At 33.2% G+C, this 25,054-nt stretch overlaps 1 protein-coding gene across 1 annotated transcript; it reads left to right on the forward strand.

The window, feature by feature from the left end:
* The first annotated feature begins 2,843 nt into the window (after window positions 1-2,843).
* Window positions 2,844-16,448, forward strand: LOC125814631 (uncharacterized). Its single transcript, XM_049494102.1, has 9 exons — window positions 2,844-3,007; window positions 6,724-6,795; window positions 8,104-8,193; window positions 8,736-8,778; window positions 14,979-15,085; window positions 15,354-15,449; window positions 15,676-15,866; window positions 15,956-16,025; window positions 16,126-16,448. The coding sequence occupies exons 1-9, from the start codon at window positions 2,861-2,863 to the stop codon at window positions 16,228-16,230; spliced, it is 921 nt and encodes a 306-aa protein (XP_049350059.1). The 5' UTR covers window positions 2,844-2,860; the 3' UTR covers window positions 16,231-16,448.
* The last annotated feature ends 8,606 nt before the right edge of the window (window positions 16,449-25,054 follow it).

Here is a 25,054-nt window from a genome sequence, read left to right on the forward strand (position 1 = left end):
AAAGGAAGAATTCCTCACCTATAAATAGTGAAGGTTTTACTTTGTGTTGTGTAGAAGAGACGTACAAAAGAAATAATATAATAAAAGATGAGAAGTATTATATTGAGATTAGTGTATTGAAAGAGAGATTTGAGACAAAGAATAATATTCGAAGTCTTCAACTAATTCACTATATAAGAGAGACTAATTATATGTCGAAGGAAGGTGTTCTTTTTGTGGAGATTTAATTTGAACTCTTCAACTAAACCTAGAGTTGCTTGAATTGTATGACGTTGTTGGGCTGTTATATCCTGGAGTGGATAAGTCAAGAGTGATGTTGTTGGATCGGTGTAGATTATATCGCAGTGGGCTTGAATCTCCTTAAATAGAGCAAGATATCCACACCTCAGTCTAAATATTTGTTTATTCATTTTTATCATTTTATTTTCAACTGTAATTTATTGTATTCAGGGGCGGACCCACATGGTGTCCTCTGGGTGCTCGAGCACCCATTAACCTCGTTTCGGAATATATATATATATATATATATATATATATATATGGAGAAATTAAGAAGTATTTGTATATAATTAACATAGAGCATCCAATGACCAAATGATTTAACTAGTCCATTGGCTCTTGGGTGGGTGCTTAAGACTCTTTTTGTGTTGATGAACCTGAGTTCGAATCTCACTTTTAACATATTTCGAGCATTCACAATCTTAAAATCCTAGATCCGCCACTGATGTATTTGTGGTATATTACACCAACATGTTGTTGTGTTCTTCACAGTTTCAGGACCCTTCAACGATCACGCAAGTGTGATTGGTAGTGCTTTGCGATCGCATGGTATAAGTTTCTGAGCATCGCGATCGTGCGATTAGTTTCGACTTAAGTTCTTCTTCGTGATCGCGCGACTAGTTTCATGACCTCTATGAGATGTAGAATGCATGAATGCATCTCCCCCCCCCCCCCCCCCCCCCCCCCCCACCAAACAGTTGGTGTTGCCGAGTTTGCTCTTTCTTCTTGCACTATTTGTTACCTCTTTCACTTCCTTTTGTAAATATGTATTAAATGTAATTTCTTTGGCTACTGGATGAGCTGATATTTACACCAAAACAACTCCAAATGTATAACTACCAAGACACAAATAACTTTTCCAAAGAAGTTGTAACTACCAAGATTCTTACTTCCGATTCTATTCTTCGTGTTGGTCATTGTCGATGCTAACTACTACTACTACCAAGATTCAACCTTGCACTAAATCCTTTCATTGTCGCATGCATTGCCATTCTCATCACCTCTTACTGAAATCCATGGCCTTTACTTGTGCACCGCACAAGTAAATACTTAAATTTGTATAAAATTAAACATTTAGAAACATTAATTCAAACCGTGTGAAGGGATTAATTAAATTCTTTAAGGAAACACGGTTTTCTTGTGGGGTTGGAACGATAATTTTTCCTTTCAGTATTTTTTTTTTGTTTCTGGTTATATTTTGATCGCAGGAATAACAAACTCAAAGAATTTTTAAATATATATTTCTGCTTCAACTTATATTTTGTTAGGTCTGGAGACTAAAATCGAAACTATCTATATAATGTCTACTGTGTGTGCAAAACTTCAAAGAAACTGTTTGTATTTATTTCTTTTTATACGTAGATTTCAAGTTAACAAAGATATAATATTTATAAATTCATTCACAAAAATTTTCTTTAGTACTCCTATTTGATTGTTTGAATTGTAGAATGGTGCTTTTCTAGTTTTTTTTATATATATACATATATATATATATATATAGAGAAGGAAACTTAAGTGATTTAGGTAAGAAAAATGATGTTCTTGTTATTAAATGTACTTTAATGGTCCTTTTTCTATTTAACCTAATTTTGGATGATATTTTGATGTCATGTTTTATTTTATCATAGAAAAGTACATTCAATTTAGAAAATTACTTTCCTTTTTAGTCAGTCTCAAATAGAATGACACATTTTTATATTAAGTAACAATTTAACTATAAAATATCTATTTTACCCTTAATGAAATGATTTACAATCACACAAATTTCGATCATTCATTTTGGACCACAAATTTTAAAAGTCTTCATTTCTTTCTTAAACTTCGTACCGAATCAAACTATCTCACATAAAATGGTACGGGGAGTATTATTTGTACAATAAAAATAATAGAATAATTATTATTAATTACATTATATTATCTATAATGAAAATCGTAATTTTGATTGTGTAAATAATTGTATTGCTACGGAGTCGTCGTTGTTAGATAATACTTTACACCCTAATGTGAGACTTTCCCGCGTGAATTTGGATTTAGTGTGGTCCAATACCAAACACTGAGTGGGACCAATGGCGGAGCTAGAAAAGTCACAAAGAATGCGCTATTGGCAAAGCCAGGAATGTCACAAAGAATGTCCATAAATAGCACAACAAAAGCTCTTTCCAAAAATTAGAACTAGTAAGAATCGAACACGCAACACTACATCATTCCAAGCATCTGAAACTACTAGCTAGGCTACATTAACTTGTTGTGTTAATGGTGTCCAAAATGTATTATTTAATCATTTCATATATCATTTTACTTGTATATACAATATTTTTTTCCGACGAAAAATATCCAATTGAGCACCCTAGCAACCATATAGTTACGACAATTTTTTAAAAAAAAAGAGGTGGAACCTGTTGAAGCGTTACAAAGCAAAACTCATGTGTCATCCTAAAATACTTTTTGTAAACATGTCTTTTGTGCATGGTGTCTCTTTCTATGTGATTTTACACGTGTTTTTCTATTAAAAGTATATATTTCTAGTAAATAATGATAGATAGAGGGGCATTCACGTAATATAGATATATCTACCTGAAAAATGCAGTATATATATCTGCTGCTCGGAGTGCCAATGTCAGTATTGGGAGGAGGAGCCACCGGAAAAAAAATGCAATCAGCAGAGCAGCTTGTGCTTGAACTCAGCAATCCCGATCTTAGAGAAAATGCTCTTCTTGAACTCTCTAAGGTATATAAATTTGACCTAATTTTCCACTGGATTTTATTTTTTTTGAATTTCGGAGAACTGTGAATTGCCCATATATAAGTGTTTTTGTTTGCTGTAGCAGGGTTTTATGTAGATTAATCAATTTGATCTGTGTGATTTACAAGAATTGTCTCGGAGGTGGGAGTGGTGTTAAGCTTTTTAGGAAGTTTTGCGGAAAGGGGTAAGCTGGGGCTAAAAGTTCAAAGATGGTCAATTTTTTCATCCGGGTGATTTTTACAATAGAAGTGTTGGAGGTGGATGGTATTGAATTTTTCCCCTAGCTTGTGTAGTTGGAAATGTGATCAGGTGGATGGTATTGAATTTTTCGCCTAGCTTGTGTAGTTGGAAATGTGATCAACAAGTTTAGCCTAAAGAGGGCAAGGGGGTCAAAAATTGAGAATTTAGTGAATGGATATAGTAGGTTTCTGAAAACTATTTAGGATGGTTTTTGTTTTAGGGTTCCAGCACTGGATAAGGTGTATGAGCTTTTATAGCTTGTTTCTAGAACTAATATCATTTCTACAGTGACAGAAACCCTTATAAGTTGGTTAAGAATGTGCACAGCTGTAGCTCCTCTGACTGTAACCATTTTCTCAAAATTGGGCTCCCGAATCTCCTATTGGTTGATTGAAGATTAGCTTGAATAAGGGGCTAGCTAGCTAAAGTTACTTAATGTATTGCTGTTTATGGTTGACTGCTTTGTGTCTTTGTACTTTTTGTATCATGTGGAGTATAAAGCTACATGTTTTGGTTGTTCAAATTACCTGGCTTGTCCAATCGGCAACACGCTCAACAAGTTTTGCCAAAAGGGGGAAAGCGGGGTCAAAAATTAAGAATTGAGTGAATGGATATAGTAGGTTTCTGAAAACTATATAGGATGGTTGTTAGTCAGACAGTTTAATTTTGGAAATATGAGGGATTTTTTATTGTAGGGTTCCAGCATTGGTAATGGGAATAATGCTAATGAAAGCAATTTAGGTTTTGCTGTGTGAGCTTTTTACCTTGTTTCTAGAACTCTATTCTTTTCTACAGTGAGAAAAACCCTTAAAAGCTACTTAAGAATGTGCACCGTTATTTGAGCCTGTGCTAACGCTTGTAGCTCCTATGGCTGTAGCCATTCTCTCGTAACTGGGCTCCCAAATCTCCAATTGGTTGATTGAAAGATAAGCTTGAATAAGGGGCTAACTAGCTAAAGTATTCCACTTAGTTAATGTTTTGCTGTTTATGGTTGAGTACTTTGTATCTTCGCTACTTGTATCACGTAGAGTCTAAAGCTACCTTTTTTTGGTTGTTCAATTACCTGGCTTGTCCCATCTGCAACAAGCTCAACAACGTTTGCCTAAAGGGGGAAAGCGGTGTCAAAAGTTAAGAATTGAGTGAATGGATGTAATAGGCTTCTGAAAACTATTTAGGATGGTTGTTAGTTAGACAGTTTAATTTCGGAAATATGAGGGATTTTTTTTTTATTTTAGGGTTCTAGCACTGGGAAGGGGAATAATGCTAATGAAAGCAATTTTGGTTTGGTGTGTGAGCTTTTATATCTTGTTTCTAAAACTCTAATCTTTTCTACAGTGAGAGAAACCCTTAAAAGTTGGTTAAGAATGTGTACTACTCGAGCCTGAGCTAACACTTGTAGCTCCTTTGACGGTAGCCATCCTCTCGAAATTGGGCTCCTAAATCTTCTATTTGTTGATTGAAGATTAGCTTGAATAAGGGGCTAACTAGCTAAAGTATCCTACTTTATGTAGTGCTGTTTATGGTTGACTAATTTGTGTCTTTGCTACTTTTTGTATCATATGGATTCTAATGCTACCTGTTTTGGTTGTTCAAATTACCTGTCTTGTCCCATCGGCAACACGCTCAAGAAGTTTTGCCTTAAAGGAGCATGTGAAAAATTAGTTGAGTGAATGGATAAAGTAAGTTTCTGAACACTATTAAGGATGGTTGTTCGTCTGAGAGTGTAATTTTGAAATATGAGGAATGTTCCATTTTAGGATTCCAGCACTGGGAAGGGAAATGATGCTAATGAAAGCAATTTATGTTTTGGTGTGTGAGCTTTCATATCTTGTTTCTAGAACTAATATCTTTTCTACTGTGAGAGGAACCCTTAAAAGTTGGTTAAGAATGTGCACCACTATTCGAGATTGTACCCTCTGCTAACACTTGTAGCTCCTTTGACTGTAGTCATTCTCTCAAAATTGGACTCCATATCTCCTTTGGTTAATAGAAGATTAGCTCGGGGCTAACTAGCTAAAGTATCCTACTTAATGTATTGCTGTTTGTTGTTGACTACTTTGTGTCTTTGCTACTTTTTGTATCGCGTTGAGTCTAAAGCTACCTGTTTTGGTTGTTCAAATTTCTAGATCTCATTAGTGTTTCATTACCTTCCCTAGATTTATCATCTTTGGGGATTTATCTGTTGCTTTTGTGATAGGAACATATATAAATTGTTAGGTATGCTACCTGTTTTGTGTGTGTATGTGTGTGTGTGTGTGTATATATATATATAAGCTAGAATTGCCATGTTAGCTTACCTATATTTTCTATCTGTTGAGGAGTTCTGATTCAGTGAGAAAGGAAGGCAATAAACGGAATTTTTTTTGACAAATAAGAATAATCTTTTATATTAGTAAAACTTCAGTACCAAGATGTACTGGGTTTTACAAAAGTTTTCTGGATTTTATCCCTTCATAACAGTAGGGATTCCAAGAAATTTAGCATGATACAACATCATTAATAGAAGGTTTAGACCATAGTTTTAGATATTGGATACATCTATACATCACAAAAAGCAGCATTTCCTTCTTTCCCTCAAAGCTTCTACTGTTTCTGTCTGACCAAACAGTCCACAGAATGCATAAAGGGATGGTCTTCATTATCAGCTTCTGTTTCTTCCTTATCTTCTGGTCCTGCCATCTGCACAATGCTTGGTTTAAATTCTGGCATTACCCCCTGAATTCCATGTAGGTTCAGGAACATGCACCAAATCAAAACATGTTTGCAATGTAAGAATAATTCATTCATAGTTTCAGAATTTCTTCGAATAGATAGCACCAGCTACATAAATTAAAACCCTTCCTTTGTAGGTTTATCTGCTCAGACATGGAAAGTTACAGCTTTCCATGAGCAAATCTATGCACCAACTACATAAATTAAAACCCTTCCTTTGTAGGTTTATCTGGTCAAACATGGAAAATTACAGCTTTCCATGAGCAAATTGGGAAATTTTGGATTGCTGAAAGCTTTTGTTGGTGGAATCTACCATATAAATTCTTCCATCATACTTGTAGTTAATGACTAAAGACGTGCTTACATGCACAGAATATTCTTCCTTCCATGAACACTGGTGATATGAACTGGAAAAATTTCTGTTCAAGCATTTCCCAACTGCACAGCATTCTTCTTTGTCAGCGAATTGAGCAATATTAGAGCTTGACTTTTAATTCCAGGCTTCTCCCTTTGGTTGCAATATATAATGGTGGAGAATAATCACTAATTTCTTCTTTCATCCAATATTATCAGCGAATAATTTAGTATTTGCCCCAGTGATTTATTTTTTTCTCTTTATCCATCTACATATATTTTTGTGCAATATGAGAAATGTTTGACGTTTTGTGCTGGATAGTCTTCTGTTTTCTTTTTCTATTCTGATATTGCCCTTTAAAGAGAAAATTGTTAATCTTGTTTTCCTTTTCCAGAAGAGGGAATTATTCCAGGACTTAGCCCCATTACTATGGAACTCGTTTGGTACTATTGCTGCGCTCTTACAGGTAATCTTTGAAGTGTTTCATTCTAGTTCTTCAGATTATACCAACTTATACTGTTACACTGCCATATTCCTCCATTTGTCTGAACAAGATTTCTTGTGCCTTACTGTTAAATTGGCGGTGATTTACACTTTGTGAGAATTAAAAGGAAGGACTCGGTGAAACATCTGAATGGCCTTGTTACAGACCGAAGCCTGGCTTGATACTTTCTGAACAAAAGAATGAGCTAAAATCATAGGGAATCAAATGAAGGGGTGAAATAGCGGCAGAGTGATTTAGAATGCCATTCTGGAAAGCTGTTATCAATTAATTTAAGCTGAAATTCAGGAGTAGAACTTCCTTTTGTATCTTTTGCTTTATGGATAAAGTGAAAAATAATGGATGGTAAAAACTGATAGCTTATGTGAAATCTTGTGATGATAAAAGAAGTTTGTGAAGTTTTGGAGTGGCCGGTTGGGTTTGTGTGTGTTGGGGGGGGGGGGGGGAGATTGTACTCAGCTGATGGCATTTTGCTTATTTTAGTGAAGGAAACTGGATAATGAGTGACAGTTGTGAATACTGAATTGGATTACCTTCTTGTTGGTGGGAGAGAAAAGGAACGGAAAAGATGGTATGGTGAAAACTGGAATGTTTGTATGGTGAAAGTACTAAATGATTATCTTGATGCTTTTTCCTTGATTGTCTGAGATAAATGACAAGAAATGAGCTTCATTCACGTGCACACAGTCTCATCTTTGTTGAGTATCCAACACTTTCGACATCCTAAAGCTCCAGCTACGAAGATACTTCAAATCTGCTGTGTGCTGAATAACACAAATTAGGATATGCCAAAGAGAAAGGTTAAAATTGAAGCGTAGTCTAACTTGATGGACAATGACTTTCCTGAGGTCCTACAGAGAAGTAACGACCTGGCTATTTCTCGCCTCGACAGATTTGTTCTATCTTAACAGTGAAAGTGAGCTACTCATTATAATAGAAAATGGATCCCAATCGTTTGAATTCTAGTTCTTAAAGTTTTTTTTTTTTGATAACCGAGAAATTCGTCTGTGACCCGCCCTTTGGACCAATCACAGCCTTCTAAACTCGGTGGATAATGGGCCCGCCCCTCTACCCTTCTCTACTTAAATACCGGGCTTCGCTTTGCGTGGTGTGGGGCTTGAACCTACGACCTAAGCCACAAATCCTCCACCTTTTGCCACTCGAGCTGGGCCTTGGGGGCTAGTTCCTAAAGTTTTTCTTGGAACTTGACAACTGTTTCTCTGTATTTGTTTCCCTTTGTGCTGTAAGTTTACATGCATTACATGCTTGCAGGAGATAGTTTCCATCTACCCTGTTTTATCACCGCCAAACTTGACTCCAGCACAATCGAACAGAGTTTGCAATGCTTTAGCACTTCTTCAGGTATAGAAATTTCTTTTCCCGATGGAATTCTTTTAGTTGATTCCTTGTGCTGTTTTCATTACTCATCTCTCATCAACAATTTGTAAAGTAATGAGTAGTATCAATTATCAACTGTCATGTAATGTTCCATCATGATAAATAATAGATTTCTGTTAACCGAAAAAGCTTTTTTCGTTCTCCATTAGGATTATTTGGTCAGCAGTAGGATGTAGAAATTGGATTTGTTTGGGGGTTTTATGTATCAAGAGGAGAGGGAGGAAGGAAGAGCACACTGGGGGACTCACATTAATCCAGTTGCGTGTTGCATATTGTTCAAACCCTATTTATGGTAGCTTTTGCATTTCTTGTTAAGAGAAAAGAGCAAACTTCTTTCAATTACTATTATTACTTGGAACACTTGGCATATCTTAGTTTACTTTCAAGTGTCAAATATTTTCATACATGTGCTTTAAGGAATTGTAATCACTATAATTCTTCATCTAATTCTTATGTGGGTCAAATATCCAGCTAATGACTCTCTTTCCTCCCATTTTATTCTGCAGTGTGTAGCCTCTCACCCTGACACGAGAATGTTGTTTCTCAATGGTAATCTTTTTCCCTTTTTATGGGTTTTGCTCAATGGTGATCATGGTCTTTTTGTATGCAAAACCTCTTTGGCTTTACTTTTAAGTGGAATGGCTTTATTTAGGGTAGGGTTATCAATGGTACGGTTTCAGAGTTAAGACTATGTAGAACCAGTTACAATAAATTGATAGACTATGGAAATTTATACCATATCAATTTTTTGGCTATTTTATTTTGCATAACCTCCTTCCAAGTTAGGGGTAAGATTTACGTACACACTACCCCACCCTCCCTAGAGCCCACTTGTGGGATTACACTGGGTATGTTGTAGTATTTTGTATAACCAAAATCAGACTTTTCAACGCCATCCCATCATCTATGTTTCTCTTCAATATCAGTACTGTTCGGTTAATTGTTGGAACTTTTAGATATGTAATGTAGAAGTTACAGGTAAAAGTTAGAACACGATAACATGCATACTTTTGTAAGACTTTAGGCAAACAATTTCTAGACATTTTTACCTTCAAAAGGTATTGAATCAAGGGAACATGAAAGATGACAAAGATAGAGATCCATCCCACTTCTTTACAGTGGTGTAAAACAAAGTTAAACTAAGACAATTTAAATCACACGAGCGGGGAAAATTCAATCAAGATGTGGTACTCAAGAACCAAGTCTACTAAGATTGAGTATCCGATAAGAGAAATTTAAGATCATATGAGAAGAAAGACTTGTAATACTCTATAACTTGTTGCTCAAGATTGTTGGAATAACTTAGCTTATTAGTAGAAGTGCTAGAACTAATTTTGTTTTAATAGGAATAGCACAACAGGTTTCGTAGTTGGGACTTTGGGTGTTAATTACTTGTTGATGTAGTCATTTCCACCACAATTCAAGGCAAAAATTTCAGCCTACCGAGGATATGACCTTAGATAGGAGGTTGTGGAGGAAACAAATTAGGATGGAAGATTGGTAGGTAGTAGAGCATTGTCTCGCTTATCTTTCCATACTAGTAATTTGGTTTTTCTAGGAGTTTTTGTCCTTTGATGTATTTTATTACCTGTTGTTTCTTGCACACCTCGATTCTCATACTATTTTGTTGTGGTTACATTTTTTTTTTTGTTAGAATGATTTGACATGCTTTCTATAGTATTTTGTCATGACTTCCTCACTCTTATTAATTTATTTTTCCGATTTGCTTTGAATTTTTTTTCTCTTGAGCCAAGGGTCTATCGAAACAACCTCTCTACCTCCCAAGGTAAGGGGTAAGGTGTACATTCTACCCTCCTCAAACCCCACTTATGGGATTACACTGGGTATGTTTTTGAAACTTATTTAGTACGGTTCAGTAATTTTTGGCTTTATTTTATAAAATTAAAACCCTACCTAATTATTTGGTACGGTTATAAATTTAATAAAAACTTTGGTTTTATTAAAAGAAACCTAATAGTCGGTTCAGTATTGTTCGGTTAAGTCGATTGTTAAAAAACTATTGACACCCCTAATTTTTTTTGAAATTGGTAACATGTATTCTTCAGCATTAAGGGTATGCTGGCCACCTCCAAAAGTGTGCTTACATAGATAGCTAATTACAATAAGCCTAGGAAATCCACCATCTGTAATTCATTTACTATACATTGCTCTTTACACCAAAAACATAAAGTAGAAATGCATTTCCCTTTGATCTGTTGAATGGAGTTTGATCTTCCTTTGAAAATTCTCTCATTCCTTTCCTTCCATATGGTCCACCATATGCAAGCTGGGACAGTTTTCCACCATCTCTTCTGGCTTTTGCTCCCTCCCCTTCTGATCCAGCAGCTCAATAAATCAGCAGTGTGCTCTGGCATTGTCCAGCTTTCCCCAGCTAAGGTAATGAATAGGGACCAAACTTGAGAAGTTACCTTGCAGTGGAGGAAGAGGTGGCTGTTTTTTTCATTGGGTTCCATACAGAGAGGGCATATGGAATCTAAATGAAATTTCCTTTTCTGTAATGCCTCGTGGGTGAGACATGCCTTCCTTACTACTGGCCATGAGAAGCATTTCACTTTAGTAGGTGCCATACTTCTCCAAGTAGCTTTCCAAGGTCCTCTATCTCTTTCTGTCATCTCTAGAAGGCCCCTTTTGTAGACTCTGTTAACTAAGAATTTGCCATCAGTGTTGTGCCTCCACTTGATGATGTCAGGTTCATTGGTAGTCCCTGTGAAGGTTCTTATTCTGCCAAGTAGCCACTCTTTCAACCTCCCAATCATTCAAAAATCTTCTAAAAATTAGGTTCCATCCTTGAGCTGTCCAGATGTTCTCTATTGTGCTATTTTGGTTGGTGCTGATGTTGAAGAGGCTGGGGAAAGCCTCTTGCAAAGTGCCTTGACCATCCCAGTTATCCTTCCAGAAAAAGATTTTTTGGCCATTGCCAACTTGGAAAGTAATGTCCTTCCCCAGGTTGGTCCAGAGAGACCTGATTGTCCTCCATAGTCCAACTCCATAGGTGTCAGTGGACTCATCAGTGCACCACTGCCCGTTTTGTCCGTACTTCTGCTGTATTACATTCTTCCACAAGGGACTCTCTTCAGCATATCTCCACAACCATTTTTTGAGCAGGCTGCTGTTTTGTAGCTTTAGGTTTCTAACCCCCATACCTCCATGCTCCCTACTCTTTTGCACTATGTTCCATTTCACTAGATTGTAACCTTTATGCTCCTTTTTGCCATGCCATAGGAAGTTTCTTCTCAATTTATCTAGGACTTTGAGTACTTTAGAAGGCATAGGAAAGAGAGACATCACATATGTTGGTAATGAGTCTAGCACAGAGTTTACTAGGATTACCTGCCTCCTAGTGATAGATTTTGTCCCTTCCACATAGCAAGCTTCTTTTCTGTCTTCTCAATGATGTTGTCCCAAATCTCTAATGCCTTGTGTTTAGCACCCAATGGAAGTCCTAGGTAAACAGTTGGCAATTTTCCCACTCCACATCTTAAAATGTTAGCTAGAACCTGAATCTGAGTGACTTCATTGATAGGAAAGACGCTGCTTTCTCTCCAGTTTATCTTCAAGCCTGAGATTGCTTCGAAGATGACTAGCATTAGTCTCAAAAAACTGATTTGCTCACTAGTAGCATCACAAAAAACTATTGTGTCATCTGCATAAAGTAGATGGCATATCTCTAGCACTCCTGATGTCCTGCTCCCTGCTCTAAAGCCTTTTTGCCAACTCCTTTGTATTGCAATCTTCATCATGCTATTGAGGCCTTCCATGGCTACGATGAAAAGAAAAGGGGATAGTGGGTCCCCTTGTCTTAGCCCTCTTCCTGCTGGAAAAAAACCAATTGGTTCTCCATTTACTAGAATTGAGAACCTGGTGGTTTTAATGCAAAAACTTATCCAATTTAGCCATCTTCTTCCAAAACCCATTTGCCTGAGGATGCTGAGTAAGAACTTCCAATTGATGTGGTCAAACGCCTTTTCAATGTCTAATTTGCACATCACCCCTGGTTCTGAGCCTCTCAATCTGGTGTCCACACACTCACTTGCCACCAATGTTGCATCCATGATTTGCCTTCCTTTAATAAAGGCCATTTGATGAGGGTTTATTAGCTTATCTATCACTCTCTTTAACCTTTCAGCTAGTACTTTTGCAATGATCTTGTACATTCCAGTGATGAGAGTTATTGGTCTGAAGTCTCTCAACTCGGTTGCACCCACCTTCTTCGGGATAAGAGCTACAAATGTGGCATTGAAGCTCTTCTTGAAACCCTGTTGTGAATGGAAATTTCGTAGGGTAAGTAGTATATCTGTCTTCAACATTTCCCAGAAAGTAATGAAGAATGACATTGGGAATCCATCAGGGCCTGGGGCCTTCTCGATGGCACACTGGTTAAGCCCCTCTAATATTTCATCCTCTTCAAATTGTCTTTCCAGCCACACCTGTTCTTCAGTGGAGATCCTGGTATTCCCTTGGAGTGTGAAATCAGGTCTCCAATTCTCAGACTCCTTGTATAGTTCCTGATAAAAGCTCACTATGGAATTTTTTATTTCTTCAGGATCAGTAACTTCAGCCCCTTCGACTTGGAGGATGTCAATGGAGTTGAATCTTCTGTGAGCATTGGTCATTCTATGGAAATACTTTGTGTTTTTGTCACCGTTTTTGATCCATTATACCCTAGATCTCTGTCTCCGGGCAATTTCCTCATTTCTAGACACCTCTTTAAACCCCATAGGCAGCTAAATTTTCTGCAGCTGTTCGTCATCTGTCAAAAGTCTGTGATCCTGAATGGATTCCAGATTTCTCACCCGTGATAGAATCAGATCTTTCCTTTCCTCCCAGTTGTTCTTGTTGGCTTTGCTCCATTCTTTGAGCTTGACTTTCAATTGACTAAGCTTAGAAGCCAATTGAAAGTCAAGTCTGCCTGTTGCATTGAAGCTGCTCCACCATTCTTTCACCTTGTCTATGAATCCTTTCTCCTTGAGCCACCAATTTTCAAATTTGAAATATGATTTCCTATGTTTCCAATCACCACAGGATAGTAGGATGGGGTTATGGTCCGAGCCAAGTTGTGGGAGAACACTTCGGTTGATTTTGGAGAAACTCTCATCCCATTGGGAAGAGAATAAGAATCTATCTATTCTTGTGGCACAACTGTGATTTTGACCTCTCCTCCATGTATAACTACCTCCGGAAAGAGGAGGATCCAGTAACTCAAGATCATTTATGCATTGATTGAAATCAGCCATGGCTCTGGTTATTCTATTACCGTTTGTCCTTTCAGAGGGAAATCTGGATACGTTAAAGTCCCCACAGATTACCCAGGGCCCTTCGCATATTCCTCTAATAGCTGAGAGCTCCCACCACAATTCTTCTCTTTCATTTCTGTCACACTCTGCATATACAGCAGTAAGATACCAAGTCAAGTCTTGGTTGATCCCAGATAGTTTACAAGTGAGCATCTAACTGCCAGTGTCAATGAGCTCCCCTTTCCATCCCCTCTTGTCCCATAATACAATGATTCCACCACTTCTACCAATGGAGTCCATCCATACCCCCCCTCCAACCAATCTGTTTCCCCAAAGTTGCTGAAAATATTCTTCCACTGTCCCCCATAATTTAGTTTCTACGAATACATAAATATCTTCTCCCCACTGATTAACTAAGGATTTTATTTGTCTTCTTTTATCCTCATTGTTCAATCCCCTTACATTCCATGTTAAGCTTTTCACCTTCATGATTGCATTGTGGTTGTGGTCCTGGGGCCTTGTCATTGACACCCCTAATTTAAGGGAAAGAAGATGCAATATCCTTGTAAATCTATTTTCTTGAGCTTTGTAGTCGACATCTTTTTTTCAGTTGAATCACGAATCATAAATCATGGCAATGAAAAATTTCTTTGACTGTAGTGAATTGTCTTATTACATTATTATAAAGAGAGCTTGAATGCTAGAAAATTGGTTTTTACTTTCATTTGCAGTTGTACTTCTTGCTTTCGCGAACAATGGTGACATAACGCTGGCTAAAATCATTGTTGTTCTTTTTATTTTTTTCCCCGGAGATCAAGCAATAGATACCTTCCTTTCTTGCCTATTCTTCAATTTTACTGCCACTACGATTGCTTTGTTTATCTTCCTATTTTGCTGTCTTTATTTTCTTGCCTATCCTATTTTATTACGTTTGTGTTGAGTAGATGGTCTATTAGAGACAACCTCTTTATGCCACGAAGGTAGGGGTAAGGTCTGGAACTTCCTACCCTCCCCAGACCCATTGCACTGGGTCTGTTTTTGTTGTTGTATTTTCAGTCCCATGCTGGTCAGGTTTTGTAATTTCTCCTCAATTTAGGGATCCCACGTTGGAGGAAAATAGATTTGTTTTTCATATAGGGCTTTGTCAAATGGGGCTTTATCGACGTTAGTCATGTGGGCATGTGATGTTGCAAATCGTTAAGTTTCTTAAGCCATCAGGTTTGAGATGAGAAGTGCTGAACCCTTACATACTTGGAAGATTACATCTTTGAAAGGTGATATTCAGAGGATCAAATTGGTTGAAGTGTGATACTCAGTGGACTATTTTGGTGAAAACTCATGATTACTACTTTCTCTTGATTTCATGAAATACTTCCAACTTTTTTCTACTTTGTGATGCATGTTTCAAGATCTAAACAACTTTAGTGTGGTACGTGTTCTGATTTGGGTGTGTTCTTACTTTCTCCTAATCTGGTGAAATATTCCAAACTGCAGCACATATTCCTTTGTACTTGTACCCTTTTCTGAATACAACAAGCAAATCAAGACCTTTTGAATATCTGAGGCTTACTAGCTTAGGAGTCATTGGTGCCCTTGTGAAGGTAATGCTTATACTGTATTTTGCTGATATCTTCTCTTTCAGTATAACCATGATCAGTGCTATTTGAGAATCTGAAGATGCTATTTATGGTACCTAGAGATATTGTCCAAATATGCAATATATATTTAACATGTGGCACATACTTTTTGTAGCTCGACTTGGTGAAATTTCATGTGATAAAAGTGCAATATTCATCATATGAATCTGGTTGCTTTTTGTTTCTCCATTTTGGATGACTTAAAAAAAATATTGCTGTGATTTCTTTGCAGGTTGATGATACTGAAGTTATCAGTTTTCTACTATCAACTGAAATAATTCCCCTGTGCCTGCGCACAATGGAGATGGGCAGTGAACTGTCAAAAACGGTTGAGTGCTTCCTCAAATCCCTTTTCCTCTTTATGTTGGTCATACAATCATAATATTGTCATCATATTCTTCCGCTACCAAAATGAAAGACAACTTATGCTGCATTATATTCTGTTCATGATGTGTATCCTTTTTTATTCTACATTCTGTTTGATTATTTCCGGTTACATCCTCCCTGAGTTTATATCAGGTTTTCGTACATCTAATTTAGAGTCATCCTGACAGGTTGCAACTTTCATTGTGCAAAAAATACTTCTAGATGATGTTGGTTTGGATTACATATGTACCACAGCAGAAAGATTTTTTGCAGTTGGCCGAGTTTTGGGGAATATGGTAGGTGCACTTGCTGAACAGCCTTCATCTAGGTTGCTGAAGCACATAATTAGGTGCTATCTTCGCTTGTCAGACAATCCAAGGTGAGACTTGTGCACTTTAAATATCTCATGGAGCTTCCACCTTGTACGGTGCGCCTTGAGCTAATGCTGATGTGCATTGTTTACGTCAGGGCATGTGATGCACTAAGAAGTGGTCTCCCTGATATGCTTAGAGACACCACCTTCAGTACCTGTCTTCGTGTATGTACATTTTCAATTTCAGTGCTTCATATTTTCCGCTAAGCTCTTAGTTTTCTCTCAATCTTCCAGTTCTTATATAATATACCCTTGTGCTCAACAGGAGGACCCTACAACTAGGAGGTGGCTACAACAATTGATTAACAATGTTAATGGTGCCCGTGTTGCTCTACAGGCAGGTGGATTTGATCATATGCTGATGAACTAAGTGGAGACTAATTTAATCTTTATGTTCGTTGTCCCGAAATTGATTAACAATGTTTAGTTAAGAATGCACTCTCTTAAACTGTAGTGTGGTGCAAGGTTGATCATATGCTAGGAATATCTCTTTCTGATACAGTTGGTAGAATCCGTTTTGGATATTTATAGTGTAATTTGAGGATGCTCAACTTTGCATCTTCATTCGAGTAAAGATTCGTATAATTTATCTGTAAGTCTGCAGGTTCATATAATTCTTTGTAGTGTACATTTTAGCAAAGTGGTTCAAACTATGCTGCTGGCAATTTGTCTATGGTTCCCTCTTTTAATAATTCGAGGGGAAAGGGCTAAAAATATCCTGAATTAATCAAAGTGGGTCAAATTTGTCCCTCCTTACGTTTCTGGGTTAAAAATGCCCTTGTGGTTACACTTTTGGCTAAAAGTGTAATAGCAAAGATATTTCTAATCTAAAAATAAAACAGAGGATAAATTTGACCTATTTTGAATAGTTCGGGTATTTTTATCCTTTTTCCCTAGAATCAAAAGAGACAATTGTAGACAAATTGAACTATTCAATTAGTATATATCCTACTAGTTGATTAGAGACCCATAATTTCTATCCTACTTAGAAGGAAAGGAAACCTTTGTGTATGTGCTGCAATCTATGAGGCAGTTACCTCTTATGCTACAAGTTTGCTGAAGTAACGGGGCTCTTTCTCCATTACTCAGTTTTTTTTGCTACTCCACTGTTCATTTTGATTAGTAAAATAATGCAAGTATTATTGATACACTCTATTTAGCATTATTTTTATACACTCTACCAAACGATTTCTTAGAGAAGTGCACTCAATTATCATATTTTGAGTGTGAGCTTACACATTTATTTTTAATTATTTTTTAAAAGATAGAACACTACTATTATGTATGATTTTGAGAGAAAAGCATGTTTCATGTGAATCCAGTGACACACTCCTGCATATGCCAGTGGTGGGGCTACACTAGGAATTGGACACCCTTCGTCGAAAAATTACACCGTATATATAAGTAACATAATACTTTAGATGGTTAAATAAGACATTTTGGACGCCCTTAAACAATAATGTTTCTTAGCCTAGTGGATTTCTGTTGATCAGCCATAGCTTTGGCAGTTGCAACCAATTATGCCTGGGTTCGATTTTCTTAACTCAGTGGTTAGAGTACTGCTTTCATATGGCGGGAGTCATTGGTTCAAATCCAAATTCCCCCAATCTACACTCTTTTTTACATTTTCAAAAAGGCTCCTTATTAACTTCTAAATCATAATTAATAGATTTTTTATTTTTAAAATAATTCAAAAATAATATTATCTATTAAATTATCTTAAATTAGAAACTTGCGACTTAAAAAATTAAGAGAAAAAAAGTTTAGTAGCCAATGCCCAATTGAATTTTTAATTGATTTGACTTTTGATTTTTATGCTTTTCTAAGTAAAATTTAAATAAAATTCAAAAGTAATTAGTTAATTTAAATTTAATAAGAAAATCCTATTTTTTTTTTATATAAAGCTACTAAAAGTGATAAAGACTCCATATAAAATTTCTTTTAATAAAACCCGTTTAATTCTATTTTTTATTTTTCATATCTCGTTGTTAGTCATCAAAGGTTCATGAAAACTTAAAGCATAAAAGAGATTTCATTCTAAAATAATTTTTCTCTTCATTTTTTTCTTTGTCCATTCACATCCTATTAAATAAACATGAATACTAAAACTAAATATTATGTAGTTGATTTAAATTTTTTGGTATATTTTTAATTAAGAAAATTAATTATTTATGTTACATAGTTTGATTTACAAAATTTTAGTACACCCATTCATTAAATTATTTTTATTTACCCATTCAGTTTTTGAACACCTTTCATAAATTTTCTGACTACACCACTGACATATGCGCATGTTCCTTGCATGATCACTCTAACTTATAGAAATATCGTACTAAAGTCACTTTTATTTTTTGCCAGGATAACAAAGTTGCTCAGCCTATGGGATATCCTACTCAAAGGCTTCCTCATGGTGCCATGAGGATGCACATGCACCTGAGATTTTATATTTTTATATATATAATAATAATTTAAGAAAAGATGTCATATTTAATTTTTCACTTTCATAATTGAAATCAGTGTTTTAAAAAACTATGTTGGGGCTCGCCCTGGAGCAGGGTTCTAGCAAAACGCCCTGAGACTCAAGTGTGAGGCTTAGTTCTATAAAACTTACGTCTCAAGAGCCCAATTATACGTCCTAAGCACGCCCAACACTTGGGGCTTGCCTAATAGATCTTGCACAAGTTATGTATTAAAATCTTTAGTGAAATAATTATTATTTTATTAATAAAAAGTTAAGATGTTAGATTATTTATACTTGTATAATCATGTTAAAAGTTTTATTTTCTATGAGTTTCTTTAATCATGTTTGTAATTATTTCAAACTATTCACATATTTTTATAATTTTGTGTTATTATATTATTATACTATATTGTAAATTAAAAATTTAAAGATTCATAGGTTTTACTCCCCACATCTCAAGGCTTACGCCTAGTCCTATACTAAGTAAAACACCTCGCCTCACGCCCCGCCTTTTAAAACACTGATTGAAACTCATTTATGCACACCAATTGAAATTGTGATTTTATTTGGAAACTTTGTAAGTTCGAGTTTAGATAAGTAATTGTGTTTTATCCTTCAAAATACCGGCGCTCCGATTCTTTGAATCTTAGATTTACCTATATATGATCCTATCAACATCATTTTTGTTCTCTTTAGGACAATTTTGACTTAAAGATATACATATTTAGCCTGTTATATTATATGGAAATCTTTCTTTTTTAATAATAAAACATATTTAACCAGAGGCGTATCTAGAGGGGTTCCGTGGGTTCACATGAACCCATGCTCCTCTCTCTAGATTATATATAGTAGTGTTATATTTTTTTTAAAATATTTAAATATAGAGGTGTGAACCCACATTAAAAGTAACATATAATAATACGATGAAGATTGGGTGCATCTCTTTAAGCAAATATAGTAATTTAAATATTGTATCTATCTTATTTTTGTTATTAACACCCCTCCAAGTGGTTATCGATAGCACTTTTAGCGTTTCAATCAATTTTTCTTTTATTTTTTTGCTTTTATCTTTCAAAATTTTCAAATGTGTAACATTGAAAATTCCTAAATAAAATTAGCTTGGTATAATTTTTATATTATTAAATCAAATGTGTATATTAAAATTTAAAACTAGTAGTATTATATATGTTGGACCTATAATTTTTAAAGTTTAACGGTTAGTGTTAAGAACGTAAAGGTTAAACCGATCAAATTTATATCTTGGATGCATCTTTTCGTAATAATGCTGCACCCATCCTTATGAAATCCTGAATACGCCTCTGTATTTAACCCATGATTTTTTTTTGAACTCCTTGTCTAGACCTTGAACCTCTTTTATAGCACTCATTTACTCTTGATAGTAAAATAAAATAGTCATCAATTAAAAAATTTCTTCCTCTGTTTCATATTAGATGGATACTTTCTATTTTATATGATAATTAAGAAATCATTAATTGATTGATCAATTTTACTATTTTATCCTTTGTTCATATTAATTAGCCTCTTGAAAAAAGAAATTCTTAGATCTTAAAAATTTGTTTAAACTTTCAAAGGTCATACTTCCTCTGTTTCTATTTACTTGTCCATTTTTTACTTGACATACTCATTAAGAAAATAATGATTGACATAGTGAGTTTATCATTTTACCCCTATTAATTGATAGAATTTCAAAATTAATTTACTCATTAAAGAGGTTCTACATTTTTTCAAAAAATATTAACTCTCTAAATAAATTAAGGGTATAATAGGTAAAAAAAATATTATTTTTTCTTAATTTGTCAAAAATGACAAGTAAAAATGGACCGAGGGAGTATTAAGTGTATCTGTTGGGGTAAAATAAGAATATTTAATTAATTTTATGATTTAGTAAGTGATCAAATAATATACGAAAATATTTTTTGAAAAATCTAATATGAGACAGAGGAAGTACATGCTTTCAATTATCAATTTGAAAAATACTACTAATCTTATACTAATGATTATTATTCTCTGCCTACTGCAAATAATAGATTAACATAGTATCATGTGAAGTTGTTGATTCATATATAGTTCAATGCATAACACTGATATTTAGTCAAAAGTGATTTTTTTTTTTTTAAAAATAATTTAATACCCCACTACTTAAAATATCAATTTTACACAAATATTTGATTAATCAACAACATTGCAATAGAATTAAGATATTTAGTGTTCGTTTGGATTGACTTATTTTAGGTGTTTTTAAGCTAAAATAGTTTTTAAGCAGTTTTGAAGTATTTGGGTAAAATTAAAAAGTATTTATAAGCACTTATTTTAAAGCCAAAATAAGCCAAAAATCATAAGTTAGAAATCCTAACTTATGGCTTTTGACTTATAAGTCATAAGCCAAAAGTAAATCCAGACAGCCCTTAGTTATACCATAAAATTAAATTTTGTGAATTATTGTAAAATTAACAGGTGAATTTACTCTTCAACTGACTTATAAGATGTCTGGAAGAGGAATATCAACAATTCGTCGTGGTCAATAATATTGTAAAATAAATTTAATAATGTCATAAATATTATTCCTTCTGTCCAATAATACTTGTCCACTATTGATTTTCCATAATTCATGATAAAAGTAAATTAAAAAACTAAGTGTAAAATTATTCATTAATTTTATAGAGTGGACAAGTATTATTAGACATCCCAAATAGTATAATGGATAATTATTACTCTCTCTATTTTACACTCTTTAAGAAAAGAAGATTCAGCTATAAATTAAGCATAACTTTTCATTTTTACCCTTATTAATAATTATCAAATTCATGATTAAAATAACTAAACATTAATTAGTAACTAATTCCAATACTAACTAATGAAGGATAAAATTGAAAGAAACTTTTAAAAGCAATCTTGAAAATTAAATAATTAAATTAATTTGAAAAATAAAAAATGACTCAATAATTAAATCAATTTGAAATGAAGGGGATATTGAACAAAGAGAATAAATAAGGGACTATTGTAGTACTACATCACGGGTGGAAAGGACAAAAATCTTTTAAAATAGTCCCTTTTTTCTACTTTTATTGGGTGGATTAGATAGATCATAGATAGTAACATATTGTCTGTATTCTAATTTATATGACATATTTTAGATTTTGAAATTTATATAAGTCTATTTTTTATTATAAGTTTTTTATATATTTTAAAAATATTTTGAATTATCAATTATTGTAATTTATAATATTTTTTATATCGCTCCAAAATGATAGTGCCATCGAAAGATAACGTGTCAAACAGTCAAACTTTGATACCTAAATTCATTCATCAAAGGCTTTTTCATTCCTTGATCCATGCCTCCTTGCTTAACCAAGACTTTTTGAATAGTGGCTTGGTTGGCTTTCAAGTTGGGAAAGATAAGAAGAGCTTGACTGATCCATTTCGAAGGAAAGAAGTACACTGCTTAAAATATAAAGCGCAGTGCAGCCACCCCGACTTCCGTCCTATCATTATAAGTACTCTCTCTATTTTAAAATAATTGAATTATTGGGATATTTCACACCTTTGAAAAAAGAATATTAAAACATAAATTAGACATTACTTTCCATTTTTATCGTATTAATTATTGTTAAACTAATCTTTAAAATAACTAACATTAATTATAATAATTAATTCCAATACTAACTAAATTTTTAATTCATACTTTAACAAAAATGACTAAATTTTTTTTGTTTAATTATATCAATTGAGTCTTTATCCGTATCATGAACTATTTGAATCGAATCTTCAAAATCAAAATTCGTAAAATCTATTAATTCACTTTTAAATTTGGTGTAGATAACAAGTAGCGTATACTCCAAAATGGAGTATTAATTTGTCAATACAGTGAAAAGTTTCTTTATGAAAATCTCAGCCACATTAATGTAAGAAATTTGCAAGAAAATAATTCAAAGCAATTAAAGTTTTTTGAATTCATCATATAGAAAATTCAAAATAAGAGTAAGGGTAAAAGTAGAAAAATATTCTAAAAGTAATCTTAAAAATTGAATAATTAAGTTAATTTTTAAGTATGAAAAATGTCTCAACAGTTCAATTATTTTGAAATGGAGAGAGTAGTTTACAAATATATAAATTTTATTTCAAAAAAAATTAAAGATTTCATGCGCAAATTTTTTATCAAACTTAAATTGTTTTGACTATCAAAAAATGAAATGTGTCGCATAAATTGTTTTAAAAAGGTAATATATTATGTACAAATAGACACACTTATATATTATGACTATTAAAAATGAGAATTTAATATAACATGACATATCAAATATGTGCCTCGTATCTTTTGAGTCAGGAAAAAATGTATTTGAGTGATTTAATATTCTACAAAATAAATTAAAAAAGTGACTTTGTTTATTTTAAAAGGACAAAAATAACTTTATAGGATATCTTTTTTTAGTTAAATTTTTCCTTTAAATGATACCCCCGGGGCTATTTTTACTTATCTATTATATATTAAAAATAATTGTTCAATAATATTTGTAAAATTTAAAAAATCAAGAGATAATTACCTTTTTTTTAGTTTATTTTTACTATTAAATATTATTCAATATCTGATAAATTTTTTGAAGTATAAAATTTAATACTCCCTCTGCTTTTTTAGTTGTCCAATTTTGACTTCTTACTTGTCATTTTGACAAATCAAGAAAAGACAATATCTTTTTATCTATTATACCCTCAATTTAATTAGAAAATCAATGTTTTTGAAAAAGGTATAACCTCTTTGATGAGTAAATTAATTTTGAAATTATATCAATTAATAGGGATAAAATGGTAAATTCACTATGTCAATTATTATTTTCTTAGTAAGTGTGTCAAATAAAAAATGAATAAGTAAATAGAAACGGAGGGAATATATTCAAAAGGTAATATAATATTATCCTTATTATTTATTTTTTCTTTAAGTGTGTGCCAAGTCAATACTTCCTCCATTCCTTTTTATATGTCACTTTTTAGATTTCATTTGCATTAAGAAACCAAGTAAGTTTACAATTCTTTCCTTATTTAATTTTTTTTGAAATTTTTTCCAATAAATAATAAATATGCTAGATTTCAAAAATTAAAATATATTTGAATGACTATTTAATTTTTTGAGTTTGTTTTTGGACCCAAACTTTTTCAGTATGAATTGATCCAAAATCTGGAAAAATTAATTTTTTCTCACACACACAGATATATATATTCCCGATGAATCTGATGATCTTTATAGTGAAATTAGACAAGAAATTTATGATCTTAATATAGTTGCATATATGACTAGACCGACATGAATTTTAGTTCTACTACTACATGAATTTTTTTCTATCTTTTATTTTTTTTAATTTGTTGAGATATTTCTTTCAAAATCAATTTTTTATAGAGTAGTGTAATGGTAAGAGTAATAAATTAATGTATGAAGTAATTACAATGGATATTAATTATTTATTTTTTTCATTCCATATTAATTTAATTTTTGAGGTGTTTCACACTCTTTAAGAAAAGCAGATTCAGACATAAATTAAACATAGTTTTCCATTTTTATCCTTATTAATTATTGTCAATTTTATGATTAAAATAACTAAATATTAATTAATCACTAATTCCAATACTAACTAATGAAGGGTAAAATTGAAAGAACACTCTAAAAGTAGTCTTGAAAACTGAACAATTAAGTTAATTTGAAAAAGGAAAAATGCTTCAAAAATTAAATTAAATATGGAATGGAGAGGGAGTATTAGTTTTCACAAGTTGGTCAAATATATAGTTTCAAGACTAATTAACTATCAAGGGTATAATAAGAAAAATATTGTAATTTATGCCTTAATTTCATGAAATGACAAGTATGATGGACAATGGCGGAGCCACCTTACAATGAGGGGTTCATCCGAACCCCCTTCGACGAAAAATTATATGATTTATACATAGTTAAAATAATTTTTAGGTATATATAATAGATGTCGAACCCCCTTCAGCTACTTCGTGTGTCTATTTTTTTTTATATTTTAAACCCCATTATTGAAAATCCTGGCTCTGCCACTGATAATGGACCAACTATTTAAAGTAAGGATGTCATATAAAAATGAACGAAAGGAGTAGTTGATAATTATTGTTGGACAGAGAAAATAGACCTGAACAATAAAACAAAATTAAGTTTTACTCTCTCCATCCATTTTTAATTGTCATGGTTTCCTTTTTTAGAGTCAAACGATAAGAACTTTGACTAATATTTTATGATGTATTTTTTATTATTTTGATATGTAAAAAGTTGTAATTTATAGTATTTTTCGTATAGTTTTTAAATATCTAAATTGTTTGTTTAAAATATCAAATTAATATAATCTAATTTAACTTTAAAAATGAGTCAAATTGACTTTAAAAAAATATAACATGACAATTAAAAATAGACGGATGAACTACTTTCTTTTATGCATCGGGAACATTAAACATCATTAATTTATTAGAAAGAAAAATATGCATCTCACTTATTTCACAAAGGACAAAAATGATAAACGGCCCCTATTCTAATTTCTAGCCATTCTCTCACACAATTGTTTTATCCTAAGTTATTTTACTTTTTTTTTCCCCTTTAAAATGTTCTTAGACATTTTTACTATATCTAAATCTGTTTGTCTCTAATTACTTGTTTATTTTTTAGTTGGTATATTTATTAAGAAAATAATAATTAATATAATAAATTTACCAT

This window comes from Solanum verrucosum, unplaced genomic scaffold (genome assembly GCF_900185275.1).
Source record: "Solanum verrucosum unplaced genomic scaffold, falcon-dt-bn FXZP01000268.1, whole genome shotgun sequence".
In the NCBI taxonomy this organism is placed as follows: domain Eukaryota; kingdom Viridiplantae; phylum Streptophyta; class Magnoliopsida; order Solanales; family Solanaceae; genus Solanum; species Solanum verrucosum.

What these genes read in the sequence shown, in the direction of transcription:
- LOC125814631 (XM_049494102.1), top strand. Translation starts at nt 2,861, where the DNA reads ATGCAGTATATATATCTGCTGCTCGGAGTGCCAATGTCAGTATTGGGA. An exon ending in CTATTGCTGCGCTCTTACAG is followed by an intron (nt 6,796 to 8,103) that starts GTAATCTTTGAA and finishes ACATGCTTGCAG; the next exon opens with GAGATAGTTTCCATCTACCC. An exon ending in TCATTGGTGCCCTTGTGAAG is followed by an intron (nt 15,086 to 15,353) that starts GTAATGCTTATA and finishes ATTTCTTTGCAG; the next exon opens with GTTGATGATACTGAAGTTAT.